Here is a 12,341-nt window from a genome sequence, read left to right as displayed (position 1 = left end):
TATATAAAAGGATAAAATAAAGAAAGAAGTAAGGATTCGAATAAACCCAGTAGCTTTATATGTCATTGATAAAATCCTTTCAAGGAGTGTAATAACAATAGCATGATCTATCTAGGATATAGAGTGTGTAGGTTTCTTTATTTTGGTGACTTAATAGTTAGGGAAGAAGCCAGCTAAAAGTCTGCACAAATTCAGTGTAAAATAATCTATAGATTAGGATCGATCGACAGGGAGAGGTGCCTAAAGTGAATGGAAGCGTTGAAATCTGCTGTAAATTACAGTTGGGTTTTGAGCAGACAAACCTAACGGAAACCATTCACCAATCCCCAAGCTTTCATTACCTAAGCTTTACTGCCAGCTCATCGTATAACCTTTCAATTTACAACTATTTTAAATTTTATTAGCAGTCCTTCTATGCGATAATTCAATGTATTTTTATCCGTGAGTCAAGTTAACCCAGTCTATTCGTATAATGAAAAGTAATAATTTTTTACATAAAAAACAATATATTTTCATGATTCGAACAAAGTTGAAGATATGTCTCACAAAATTGATCCGTGAAATAGTCTCATATTACTTTTGATGTTTACATTTTCGCGACGTTTATCTATGTTGTTTCGCTATTTTAGATCGACATAAAATTATTAATCATATAACATATTTTCAATTTTTTGCAGTTATAATTATTTTTCATTAAGAACGTTGATGTGATAATGTACGTGAACTCCACATCAGAAAAAATAAAAAATCAAAGTAAATATATAATAAATAATAATTGCAGATATATATCAAACTATATATACTATGGACTGAAAAATATCGAAGCATTCATGATATATATTAAATAATAATAGTACATATATAATAATTGCATGTATTTATATATATATATATATATATACATATATTATAATAGTAGATATATAGTAATTGTATGTATTTATATAAGCCTATGAAAACTATTTAACCAGCTTATATCCAGCCACATTGTTCATTATAAAGCTACTACCACTTTATATCATGCCTAGCTATACCTAGCTAGCCCACTACATAGATATGGTTCCATTAATTCCACTTCACACTTGGCAGTTGTGTGCTTTATTTGAACTTGGTCCCATCTGGAATATATACACACACTATGCCCATGTGTTGTTACTACTAAAATTAGGGGACAAAATTATCAGTGAAAATTAATTTATTAAATGTCCATGTTTCACTTCCAACAAATTTTCTTTTAATTGGCTAATATTTGTCAGCGGCCACCTATATGTGGCTGCAGTTAAGTCGCCGCATCAGTATTTTCAGATGTCACATTATTATTTTCTGATGTCACATCAGTAATCCGATGGAAAATACTAAAATCGAAAAAAAGCGCAAATCAGTATATACTGTAGATTGATGACAAAAAATGAAAAACATACAATTTACATAAAAATGTAAATTTTCTCTTGTACCTGTAAAAAAAAACCATACGTTGAATTAGGTTATAAAAAACTATAGTCCATAAAAATGTCATATATTTAGATACATTTACTTGCCAGAGTACTTCTCCATGTACGCACAAATATGTATTGAAAATGCAAATATATATCACAAGACGGTCACCACAAATCTATAACAGCCAGTTTCTACCCTACTCCATGCATCAATGAATATGATCCAGCATATAATGGTCGTAGCCGTGCAAAGCACTACGTCGTCTCTAAATTTGTTCTCAGTCGATGAATATTTAGCAAGAGAGAATATCACTTGGTTGATTTGTTTCCTAGAGTTAAGCCAGAAAATTATAAGATGTTAATTAATTTTGTGAATCAAATTTGCATTTTTACCTTATGGGATCTATCCATTGCTTGAATGTGTGCAATAAAAAAATAAGATAGTATATTTAAGCACCATTTAAATTCAAAAAGTTGTGGCAAAAATTAAAGGTGAGTTAAAGGATGGGTGATTCAGGGTGGTGCATTGGGAAAAAATAACTTGTGTGGTCCATGCGAATGGGATTCCCTATATTGTGTTATAATTAGTATAGTTATTGCATGCGATCATGGGTTGGAAAAAAGCTGAGGATAGAATATTCAAATTAACATAGAAAAATAATAACTCCCCGCAAGCCTTACAATAACTGAAGCAACTTTTTTCTTTTTCTTTTTATTATTATTGTAATAGATGATGGCCTAGGCATCTGTTAGCCCTGTAACTTAAGACCATTTTAACCCAGCATTCCATCAAATATATATAAATTTTGATATGATGTGACGTTCATCTATTGAATGTGACGAAAAATATCTAAATAGTACATCCAATATATGAGTTTCAATTCGTAGATGGACACGATGAATGTTGAGCATTTCGAAGCTATTGGAGTTTTTGTGTTATTTTTGAATTTCCTAAACTGTACTAATTACTATATCCAACACTGACTGTTCCCTTGTTAAAGCAAACTCCACTTTTTTTTAATTTGGGTTGCTTTCCAAAGATGAACCATCAGTTCTCTACACAAAATGCTTGTTCACGTGGGAGATTTTTATTACAAAAAAGAAATTTAATTGTAGGAAATTATATTCAAAATTATGAAGATAATGATGTATTGTTACGTTATTTTGTATGTGACAGCTGGCCGGTCACTATTCTACATAATTATATATATTTATTTAGGGTGTAAGTATAGGATTTGTGATTGTGTGCGCACATTGCATTTAACAATGATGGCATCAGATCCGAGAAGAAAAAGCATTAAGGTGGCAATAATAATCAGTCCAAAAATACGTAAGTGTAGTTGGGGAGGTTGAAAGCTACAAGTCACTGAAGGGATTTTGCACATCCTTCCATAACAGCCGTAAAACAATTTAAATTTCTATCAAATTATTACATTTTCATAGTTTTTGAAAATATAAACACACACACACACAATCAAATTGGGAAGTTGTCTTTTTATTCGATGGCATGCAGAGAGAGCAGCTTTGTGATACACAGTTAATGCCGATAGAGCCAAAGATATAATCAATCTTACACACAAGTTCTCCTCCTCGCCCCATCCCTTTTCCTTGCCTTTTTCGTCTCTTACGAAATACCACTTTGATTCTTTTTTTTAATCGTCTAATATACAAGTCGTATATCTGTATTATATATATATTATCTTTTATTAGTACGATAAATTATACCAAAAAAATATTACTATCATAACTCTCACTGATTAATAATTTTAAACTTTAGAATAATTTATTTAGTAGATTATGTACGTGCAGATGGCACTAGTTCCCTATTTTTGATCATACCATATACAGTGTTCAATTCTGATATGTAAATTATGTAGATTATTTGGAAAAGTGAGTTTGGTCAATTTTATTTTATTTTTTTTAAAAAAATAGGAATATCTAGTTTAGAGAATAGGAGAGTATATATTTTTATGTGATTCATGTGTTAAACAAAAGTGGGGAAGTATGAATAGAGAATATAAGTGGGGAAGAATCACTATATATAAGATCGTGAGAATTTGTTGATTCATAAAAAATTATAGGTTTTGGTAATTGTGAATTTCTATTTTTAAACTATATAATACTCTAATGCGACGTAATTAAAAGAATAATTATTATACTTAACAATTTTCTCATCCAAACATTTCATTGAAATCATAATGTTAAACCTATCTGTGTAATACTAGATATGTACGATCAAATGTTTGTCACTCGACTAAAAAAATGTAAGGGATTCAAGTCCGCCACTCGACTAAAAATTATAATGGATTTAACTTAAATCGACTTGATTTAGATTCAACATGACTGGGAAAAAAAATGAGGGAAGTAGCCGTAGAGTAGAGGTCTCCCAAGAGAGAGAGAATGGGGGGTGGGGGTCATGTCAGGGTAAGGATGAGGACAAGAGTTGTCACTTATTTTCTTTGTTTGTGAATACTACGTACGACTACTGCATAGCATGGGCTTCCTGCCCTCGTACTTCCCAAGACCATATTCGCATCATCCCCACATACTAGCTAGAGGTACCACTCTCTTGGACAACACTTAGCCCAATCCACAGATCCGATGCAGGTTTTGGACCAAATTAGGCTTTGACAATGTTTGTGGAGGAGGGCCTTGGTTTAAATAAAGCAGTGGAGTACGATAAAGGTTGTCTCTCTGCTGTCTCGGACTTGGTATAATAAGTTTGCAATATCTAGACATGTCAAAACAGGCAACCCATCATAACCCGTAATTAGGAGGGGTGGATGTAATTTGAGCCTAAACAGTTCTATGTGTAATTTTGGGACGGGTAGGCCAACCGTCAACTCGTCTCTACCCACCACTAGCCCGGCACACCATTTTGGTGGGTAGGGCAATTGTCAGCTTCACTCAATCCAAGCCACTTATTTTGTATGACAGGACGGGCCCAACCGTGAATCTAGTTCATTCTGACATATCTAGCAATATTTTCATTCGTATTAAATATAGAACTTTTCCAATAAATTATTAAATAAATTTAGTATATCCAAAATAATCCAAACTATTTGATGACAATAGATAATATACAATTGTATAGAATAAAAAATACTAATTAATGAAATCTACAAGTAACCGACGACAAATCTATCGGCATTGGAGTTGGACTTCTTTTAGAAGTGGGCCTGACATGGATTTTATCTTGGGCTTGGGTTTCACCTTGGGCCTTGGCAAATGAGTCATATATATGAAGGAAACATGCACACATGATTTATTCATCCAACCAAACGTAATATACAAGAAATGTTTCTTTAGTTTCAACGTAACATATACAGACAAGTTCAGTACTCTACATAACGCAACAGGCGTTGACATTATCGTCATTGAACAAGTTGCTGACTTTGTCATCGCCTCGATGAGTGGCGGGAAGAGAACCATGCCTGTCAGCAATATTGTAGCCGTGCCGCCAATAGTTATAGCTCTCTTTGTACTCATTGGTCATATCTTTGAAGTAGTTGTTTGAAGAGGTGAAGTAGAGAGGAGGGTTCGGGTACGGCCAGAACTCCGCCCTTTTCCCCGCCCTTCTCACGGCTTTCAGTACCTTGTTGCGATCCACATATCCAATGACTCTTACCTTCTCCATCTCCAAATCTACCTCCACTGAGTCTATTCCTGTGAAATGTTTATTTTAAACATACATGAATTAGCTGATTATTAACAAGTTGCATGGGTGTACAATATAAAGTACAACTAGGTATTTTTTATATGTTACACAAATTCAATAAATTATCATTTAATTTTTTTATTCAATTAGGAAACAAAGCCCACACAGTTTTATGTATATGAACCGAGTCAATCCGTCTCACGAACGTAAATCCTTAAGACCGTCTCTCGTGAGACCTACTACTTCAAATCTATATACCCAGTTTGCATTTTAAACTCATGGAAATCAAGAATACCCAAACAAATACAGTAGATTTAAATCTTGAATTTGAAGTTCCTTGATATCAAATATTTTGATCCAAATAAAGCCTAATTAATTCTAAATACATGCCGCCCAACAATTGATGCTGTTAAAAAAATTCTTGACTCACAATTTTCTTTTTAATCCAAAATATCCTATAAATATGCAAGATATATTAATCAATTGAAAGCTAAGAATATGTGCAGTTACCTTTGAGTTTTTGAATGGATTCTCGTACAACTCTCTCACATCCACTGCAACACATCCTCACTTTGAGCTCTACGGTCTGTAAAAAGTCATCAATATATATGATCTAACGCTTCTCGCTTTATCAAAAATTATAATTTGTGATAACAGTACAATTCCAAGCTCCACGTTTCGATTGTTCTCATAGCAGGAGTACGTAATTATTGTATCCCAACGATGTGTATTTATGTATGTGTTAATTAAAGACATTGTTGACAAAAGATTAATTCTGTTTTCTTTCGACCACGGTAAACTAGATAGAATTGCATCCATCCATCAACCTTTCTCTTCTTATTCCTTTATTCCTTTTCGATCAATGTATGTTTTGCTTTTAGTAGATTAATAGCACCCATGCATCACGCATGAAAAAAATATCCGTGGTGCGATTGATGGGGAAAAACACATCAAACAGAACATTAGTTAAATTAGTTATTATTTTTATTTTTTATTTTAAAAATATTTTTAAAAGAATTTTATCTCGTATGATTTTTTGACCCGAAAATCATATATTTTCTACTAAAATTTAAATACATAAATAGTTGCTGTGGGGAAAAAAAACCTATGGTTAAAGCAGTATTTTGTTTGTTAACAAATTTTGCTAATAATTTTTTAAACCTACCTTTTCACTTTTTAACTCAATCGTGCTCCAAGTTACTTGAAAATATTCAGATATGGAACCCTAAATTTAAAAGTTTTATGAACCAATCTTATCGATAACCGAATACACACACACACACACACACATGGATGTATGTATACTTGGCAGGCAACTAAAATCTTTTTACATACATGTTAATCAAGAACTGTTCCATTAGAGAAAAATCAAAACTTGAAATTATTTCTGGATTCATGCATGAGAAGCTAGTACTATATATTATAGAATAGATATCTGTACGTGTGCATAAATCGTGAATAATTAAATAACAAAAATAAAACCTGCAAAGAAAGTGGTCGACCAGCCTTAGGCATTTTGTATTTTTTTGGACTTTTGGCAGATGGGTTATGGTGGTGGTGATGATGATCTTGATAGTGAATGAAACAATATGCGATAGCTGAGGCCAGAGAACCAAATAGTCGCTCAAGTAACTTCACCATTTATATGAATGAGATATATACCTTGCAAATGTAGAGGGAAATGAGCATGGAAAGATTATAAGATACCATTTATTAATTAAGATGTATTCAACTATATCCCATAGTCATCACCAAAATATTCCTCCAAATTAAAGGTATCTTTTCCTCACCAGCAATTATTAATTCGAGCGGTATGGAGTTTGATATCGTGTTCGACGGATATGACTTGACTCGCTTTAAGAATTAAATATATATGGATCATAATATAATATGATTTCAAGAATCGAACATTTAGTAGGAAGGGAAAAAAACTTTTCTTTTCTTCTTTCTTATCAGTTATTACTTTGTTTGAATATACGTGATCATATATACCGGATGACCTGTTTCTTGCGATTTGGTCTACACTTCATTAATATTCTTTTCTTTTAATTTATACATCTTGTTTCTTGACACAAAAAACGACCCTTTTCGTAGGGAATGGTATCAACAACTCCCTGAATGCAGCACATATGCATCAATGCTTATTAGGTGCATGGGTTCGACCCAAAATGGCTACAGGGGTCGCCAAAATTTATTAAATTATGATAATCGATCGATCGATCGAATTTAAATGGGTTCGGTTTGTCTGGACAGATTACATTTTGTGTCATGTAACTTGCACGCATTTCATTTTTAGTCATTTTATCGGTCAATTCAATGCCTAAGACTACTGAATTTCACTTTTGTTTTTCCCACCTAATTTAATCTTTTTTCACTTGAAGAGCACTCCAATAAAAAAGAATTAAATTGAAAATAAATGCAAGTCAGTAGACCGTGACATGCAAATTACGATACTAAATATGTAATTTTCTCGGTTTGTTTGACATATTCAATTCTTTTAACATATATTTTTTATTTGTAAAAAATCGATTATTTCGATTTAGCCATTGGAGAAAATATCAATGTCAAAATCGGTTCAATTAATTGACAGGTCGGCCTAGTGATCTGATGGAAAAAGATTGCACGGTGTGATAATCTTTTTTTGTAATATAATTAAAGGAATGAACCGTATTTAATAAATATATACTCGAATATATAAACATATTGTACTATATATATATCGAGCATCCATATATCTATCTGCAAATTAAAGATATTCTCGAACGTCCATAAGTTAGGTCATGTTTCTGATCAGCAATCTCCATCTTTCATTAAGTTGTATGATATTATTTTTTAGGAATAAAATTAATCTTAACCAGGCCGGGAAATTCTTATTCCTTTGATTTTTTTATTCTGAACAAAAGCAAAAACGACATTTAGATGCCATATTCTCAATGATAAAAGAGTATAATTCCCAATTCTTACTCGCTAAGTAAGGTTCTTGAAAAGACATACTTAGTGTGACAAATTTATGAGGAATCAAGTAGATGCATGCAAGGGAAAATGCCAAAGTGTTGATCGAGCTTAGCAGTCCACTGATGAGTAATAGGAAAAATTATTAAATAAATAGAAGTTGCTAGGGAAGAGCTGTAATTGAGGATCTTATTCTATTAACTTATATTTTTTTAAATTTTAATCATTTTTCATTGGAGTTATGACATATCATCAAACACATATATAATTTTTGATGACATGTCATCATTTTTTTTACGCTATGTCAATATTCTGACAAAAAATAGATAAACTAAAAAAATATAAATTAATGCATTAAAACCATAATTGCCCACCGATGACAAGATAAAAATAGAGAAAATATAATGCGAGTTATATTTTAAAAAAACACTATTTTTTTTCTATTGTTGTAAGAAGATACATTTATGGAGTTTATTTCTTAATTAAGCATATATCTGTCTTTTAAGTTGCTATGAAAATTAACCAACCCAGTTAAAAAGAGGTTGGGACAGTTATCTGATCAAAAGATATGAACTACTACAATTTGCTTCTAAAGAAACAATAGACAACCCAATCCACCCACACAGCCATAAACTGCCAATATTGTATTATAATTCTGTTTTGTGAATTGGCCTTTCATTTCTTTCTGTCACGCCCCAGAGACGAGGTTGGTCGACACCGGCGTTGCTCTCCAATTTGCATTCTAAAACAACAAGCCTCAAAAATACAAAATTCAGAAACCAGTCTTTTTATTCATAATACTGAATATTTCATTGTCTAATACAAACTTAAATATTAACTAATGTTTTACAGCGGAAATGTAAAACCAGACATAACAATGTTTTTACAGATGCAGCGGAAAATATAATTTAGAAATGAAAAACAACAGTCTTCTTTACCAGTCCCAGAACTGATTCTGCTTTTCTTCTTCCAACGTTTCTTCCTTGTTCTTATCTGAGATGGGTTTGGTGGGTGAGTGATTTGGTCGTCACTCAATAAGCGGGGGCGAGAATAACTCCCAGTTTTCAAAAACCATTTTCAACAGAAACAGTAATACAAATAATATACAAAAACTCTTACTTTCAGAACATGAATCGGTATTCAGGAATAACAAGTTTTAGAACAGAAATCAGAACTAAAATTTTAGCAAACAAGCACTGAGCATGTTTGTAATTTCATGGCTAAAATGATATCAGTCTCCTATATGTTCTCTCCTCTAAGGGGTGAGGCAAGTAATCAGAATTCAGTAATCAAGAATGTTTCAGAATATATATTCCTACCATTAGTTCACTAGGTTTCAGTACTTCGAAAATCAGAGATCAAAAATACATATACGTTGTTTCAAAACAGAAATTATCAAATTGGTTTCAAGATATTTATACATAAGCCTACTTACTGTAATTTGCTAGAAAGTTTCGATTGAAGTCTGAAATCTGCTTGCTCTCGCTACTAGATTTTACTGCTCGAAAAAGACACTCTCTTAACTCGAATTTCAAGTGATAACTCAATATATATTTGTGTAACACCAATTCAGAAATTTGAGGGTGTTATTTATAGGTAAAATTCTGACTGTTAGCCTCCCAATTAATGGCCATAATCTGTCATTATGTGCCATTAACAGCTTTTATTTCATGTTAAATACTTCAGTTACAAGTCATAAGCAGAATCAGTAGCTGTCTGCTGGAATCTCGCGTTACTGAACTCTTCTACTGCTGGATTCTATCTGCTAGAAAAATATGAGCATCTGAAATATTAGTTGCTGCTGGAATTGTCAGCTTCTGCTGAAATGCTAGCTACTGCAGAAAACTCGAGTTCTCACACTTTCCCCCAAAATTATTTATTGTTGGTGAAAATAAAATCAATGGTTCCCAATTTTGGAGGTACTCAAGAAATCAGTTTTATTAAAAAAAAAAAAGAAAGAAAAAAGAAATCAATGCATTATTTTTTTCATTATTTATAATTTCCTGACACGTACTTAATTTGTATCCTAGCATGATCATCCATCGATTTCTAAAAAATCATATCCAACCTATCGATTTCTAAAAAATCATATTCAACCTATCGATTTCAAACATTACTCTCGAATAACATTGTTCCTATTTCATTTACAACAAAATTTTCGATCAATCCATTTTACTAATTAACATATTTGCATAGATTAAATTAAAAGAAACAATTTAAAAGTTATATATTAAACTAAATCAGTCTTTTAAATAATCAAAATTAAAAATACTTCACCACATGCATCGGTTAATAATATGTTAGCACGAGGATATATAATATTCTTTATTACGTATAAGATCCAATATACGATAATATGATCATGGAAATCTACCATGATGTTTTTTAAGTCCTAATTAAGCTAACTGATTTGATTTGCAGGAATGAATTATTTGATTAATGCTGAATTTTCAAGATGTGCTGTCCGTTTCTATCCCTTTCTAGGTTTCGCTGGAGTGAGTGAACATTATTAAAATGTTTGGTTCTATCTGATATTACTCTTCCCGCCTTCGATAAATTCGATTAATCATCATTACATTAATTTTCTTTATATGAATTCATTGATGAGCCTCAAATAATAACGTTAATTTATCCTGAGATCCCTTGTTTTTGTGGTTTGCTGCTATTAAAAAAGAATGGCATTGATAAAATTAGGAGACAGATGTATACCAAATATATAAAATAAAGTGATTATTTACCGACAACTCAAGTAAATATCACGGTTTTGCACGACAACATAACAGTATGTTTAACTTTTTATTTATTTTTCTAGCTCGTTCTTCCTTCTTCACGAGAAGATAATCTCCGTCACGGGTCCCGCCGTGCCGCCACCAAGTCTTACCATTCTCACAAGAACTGTAACTGACCCGAGTTCTTCGCAGCAGCTCCATTCGATTAATTAATATTGTACCCATAACCCCAATCCACCCTCATTGGGAAATCAAAACTAAGAGTTCAGAAAATCAAGAAACACTACGAAGTACGAGCACCAAGTTAACTCCTCTTTGCTGACAAAGAATTATATATATATATGAATGATCTATGTGCCTGATCGCGCAAATTCCAAACACATATCGAGAAAGAAATATATATACTTGGTGGAAACAACCAAGTGTCAGTCAATACACGCACCTCAACATTATATACATATAACTAGCTAACGCAATCCTATAACAAAAGGCTAGAACAGAAAAATATATATAATTGAGCAAGCTGCAACGCTGCTACGAAATGGGATTGGGAGTGGGAGTTGGTGTGGGCGGAAGAAGGCGGTGGGAAACGAACGGAAGACTACGAAGGATGAGGAAGCGAACCCTTCTAGGGAACGGTAGCGGCACGTCTTGAAACACGTGCTCTAATACACGCGCCACCATCAAAGTGTACTCCTCCAGCAGCTCCGCCACTATCGCCACCAGTATCATGCCTGAAGATGAGAAATCTTTCTCCAGCAATTAGTAAAACGACAGCAAGTATAAGATGACTGGCAGGAAATGGTCGCGTTCCTTAGAGTTATGATATTGTTTATATACATAAAATAATAAATAATAAATAAATATATTTGTTTTTNAAGAAATAATTATAAATTGGTAACACGCACAAGCTGGAGACGCGGGGAATAAACAATTAACGAATATGTTTTTTAAAATCATTAGGCCGTACGTAATAGGACACTTTCCCTCGCTAATCTATGTTACAAACATCGATAATTAAAATATTCACACATTATCTATGTATAAATTAGAAATCTACTTCAATTACGTTGTTGTGATCAAAATAATAATTAAAATAATAACAAATTTCAAAAAAATACAACTTCATAAATACAAACTGCGTGCACATGACCGATGGTATTTCATAATATAGAAGAATAATGTCAGATTGAGTTTCCATTTTCGAGAAATGAGCAGTAGCAAATATTGTGGACAAAACAAATTCAACCGCATACGTGTCACCCGAGTCCTAAACAATCCACAGCGCAAATTAAAGTAAAGCAGAACAAATTAAAAACAAGACATGGTTTTGTGTACCGATAACCCACGTGGCCTTCACACACACAGCATCATCGATCACCTTGTCGATTATTCAATTCAATATAAATAAATGAAAACCCTAAACACGTGTGAACTTTCAATTAAATTATTGACTGAGCTGAAGAAAGAGGACAATGCTCCTCTCAATTCACTTGTTTGGTGGCTCATAATTATCATCCTTATCCACTCTATCCTGTTCGCTGTGGATGCACATGAAGTTGTTGT

General features: G+C 32.6%; 2 protein-coding genes across 2 annotated transcripts; both read right to left on the bottom strand.

The window, feature by feature from the left end:
* Positions 1 to 4,678: 4,678 nt before the first annotated feature.
* On the bottom strand, positions 4,679 to 6,791 carry LOC140968543 (heavy metal-associated isoprenylated plant protein 30-like). The gene is made up of 3 exons (XM_073429550.1): positions 6,577 to 6,791; positions 5,605 to 5,680; positions 4,679 to 5,102 (listed from the first exon to the last, which is right to left on the bottom strand). The coding sequence occupies exons 1-3, from the start codon at positions 6,733 to 6,735 to the stop codon at positions 4,780 to 4,782; spliced, it is 558 nt and encodes a 185-aa protein (XP_073285651.1). The 5' UTR covers positions 6,736 to 6,791; the 3' UTR covers positions 4,679 to 4,779.
* Positions 6,792 to 11,120: 4,329 nt separating this feature from the next.
* LOC140968546 (uncharacterized) lies at positions 11,121 to 11,606 on the bottom strand. The gene has a single exon (XM_073429553.1). The coding sequence runs from the start codon at positions 11,505 to 11,507 to the stop codon at positions 11,310 to 11,312; it is 198 nt and encodes a 65-aa protein (XP_073285654.1). The 5' UTR covers positions 11,508 to 11,606; the 3' UTR covers positions 11,121 to 11,309.
* Between the last annotated feature and the right edge of the window lie 735 nt (positions 11,607 to 12,341).

This window comes from Primulina huaijiensis, unplaced genomic scaffold (assembly GCF_012295235.1).
Source record: "Primulina huaijiensis isolate GDHJ02 unplaced genomic scaffold, ASM1229523v2 scaffold37281, whole genome shotgun sequence".
Lineage (NCBI taxonomy): Eukaryota > Viridiplantae > Streptophyta > Magnoliopsida > Lamiales > Gesneriaceae > Primulina > Primulina huaijiensis.
The sequence above is the reverse complement of the archived record's forward strand: the minus strand, read 5'-3'. Positions and strand labels throughout refer to the sequence as shown.

Coding starts and splice junctions, on each gene's coding strand:
- LOC140968543 (XM_073429550.1), bottom strand. CDS start 6,735: ATGGTGAAGTTACTTGAGCGACTATTTGGTTCTCTGGCCTCAGCTATC. Junction 5,681..6,576: donor GTCGACCACTTTCTTTGCAG/GTTTTATTTTTG, acceptor GACTTTTTACAG/ACCGTAGAGCTCAAAGTGAG. Junction 5,103..5,604: donor ATCCATTCAAAAACTCAAAG/GTAACTGCACAT, acceptor AACATTTCACAG/GAATAGACTCAGTGGAGGTA.
- LOC140968546 (XM_073429553.1), bottom strand. CDS start 11,507: ATGATACTGGTGGCGATAGTGGCGGAGCTGCTGGAGGAGTACACTTTG.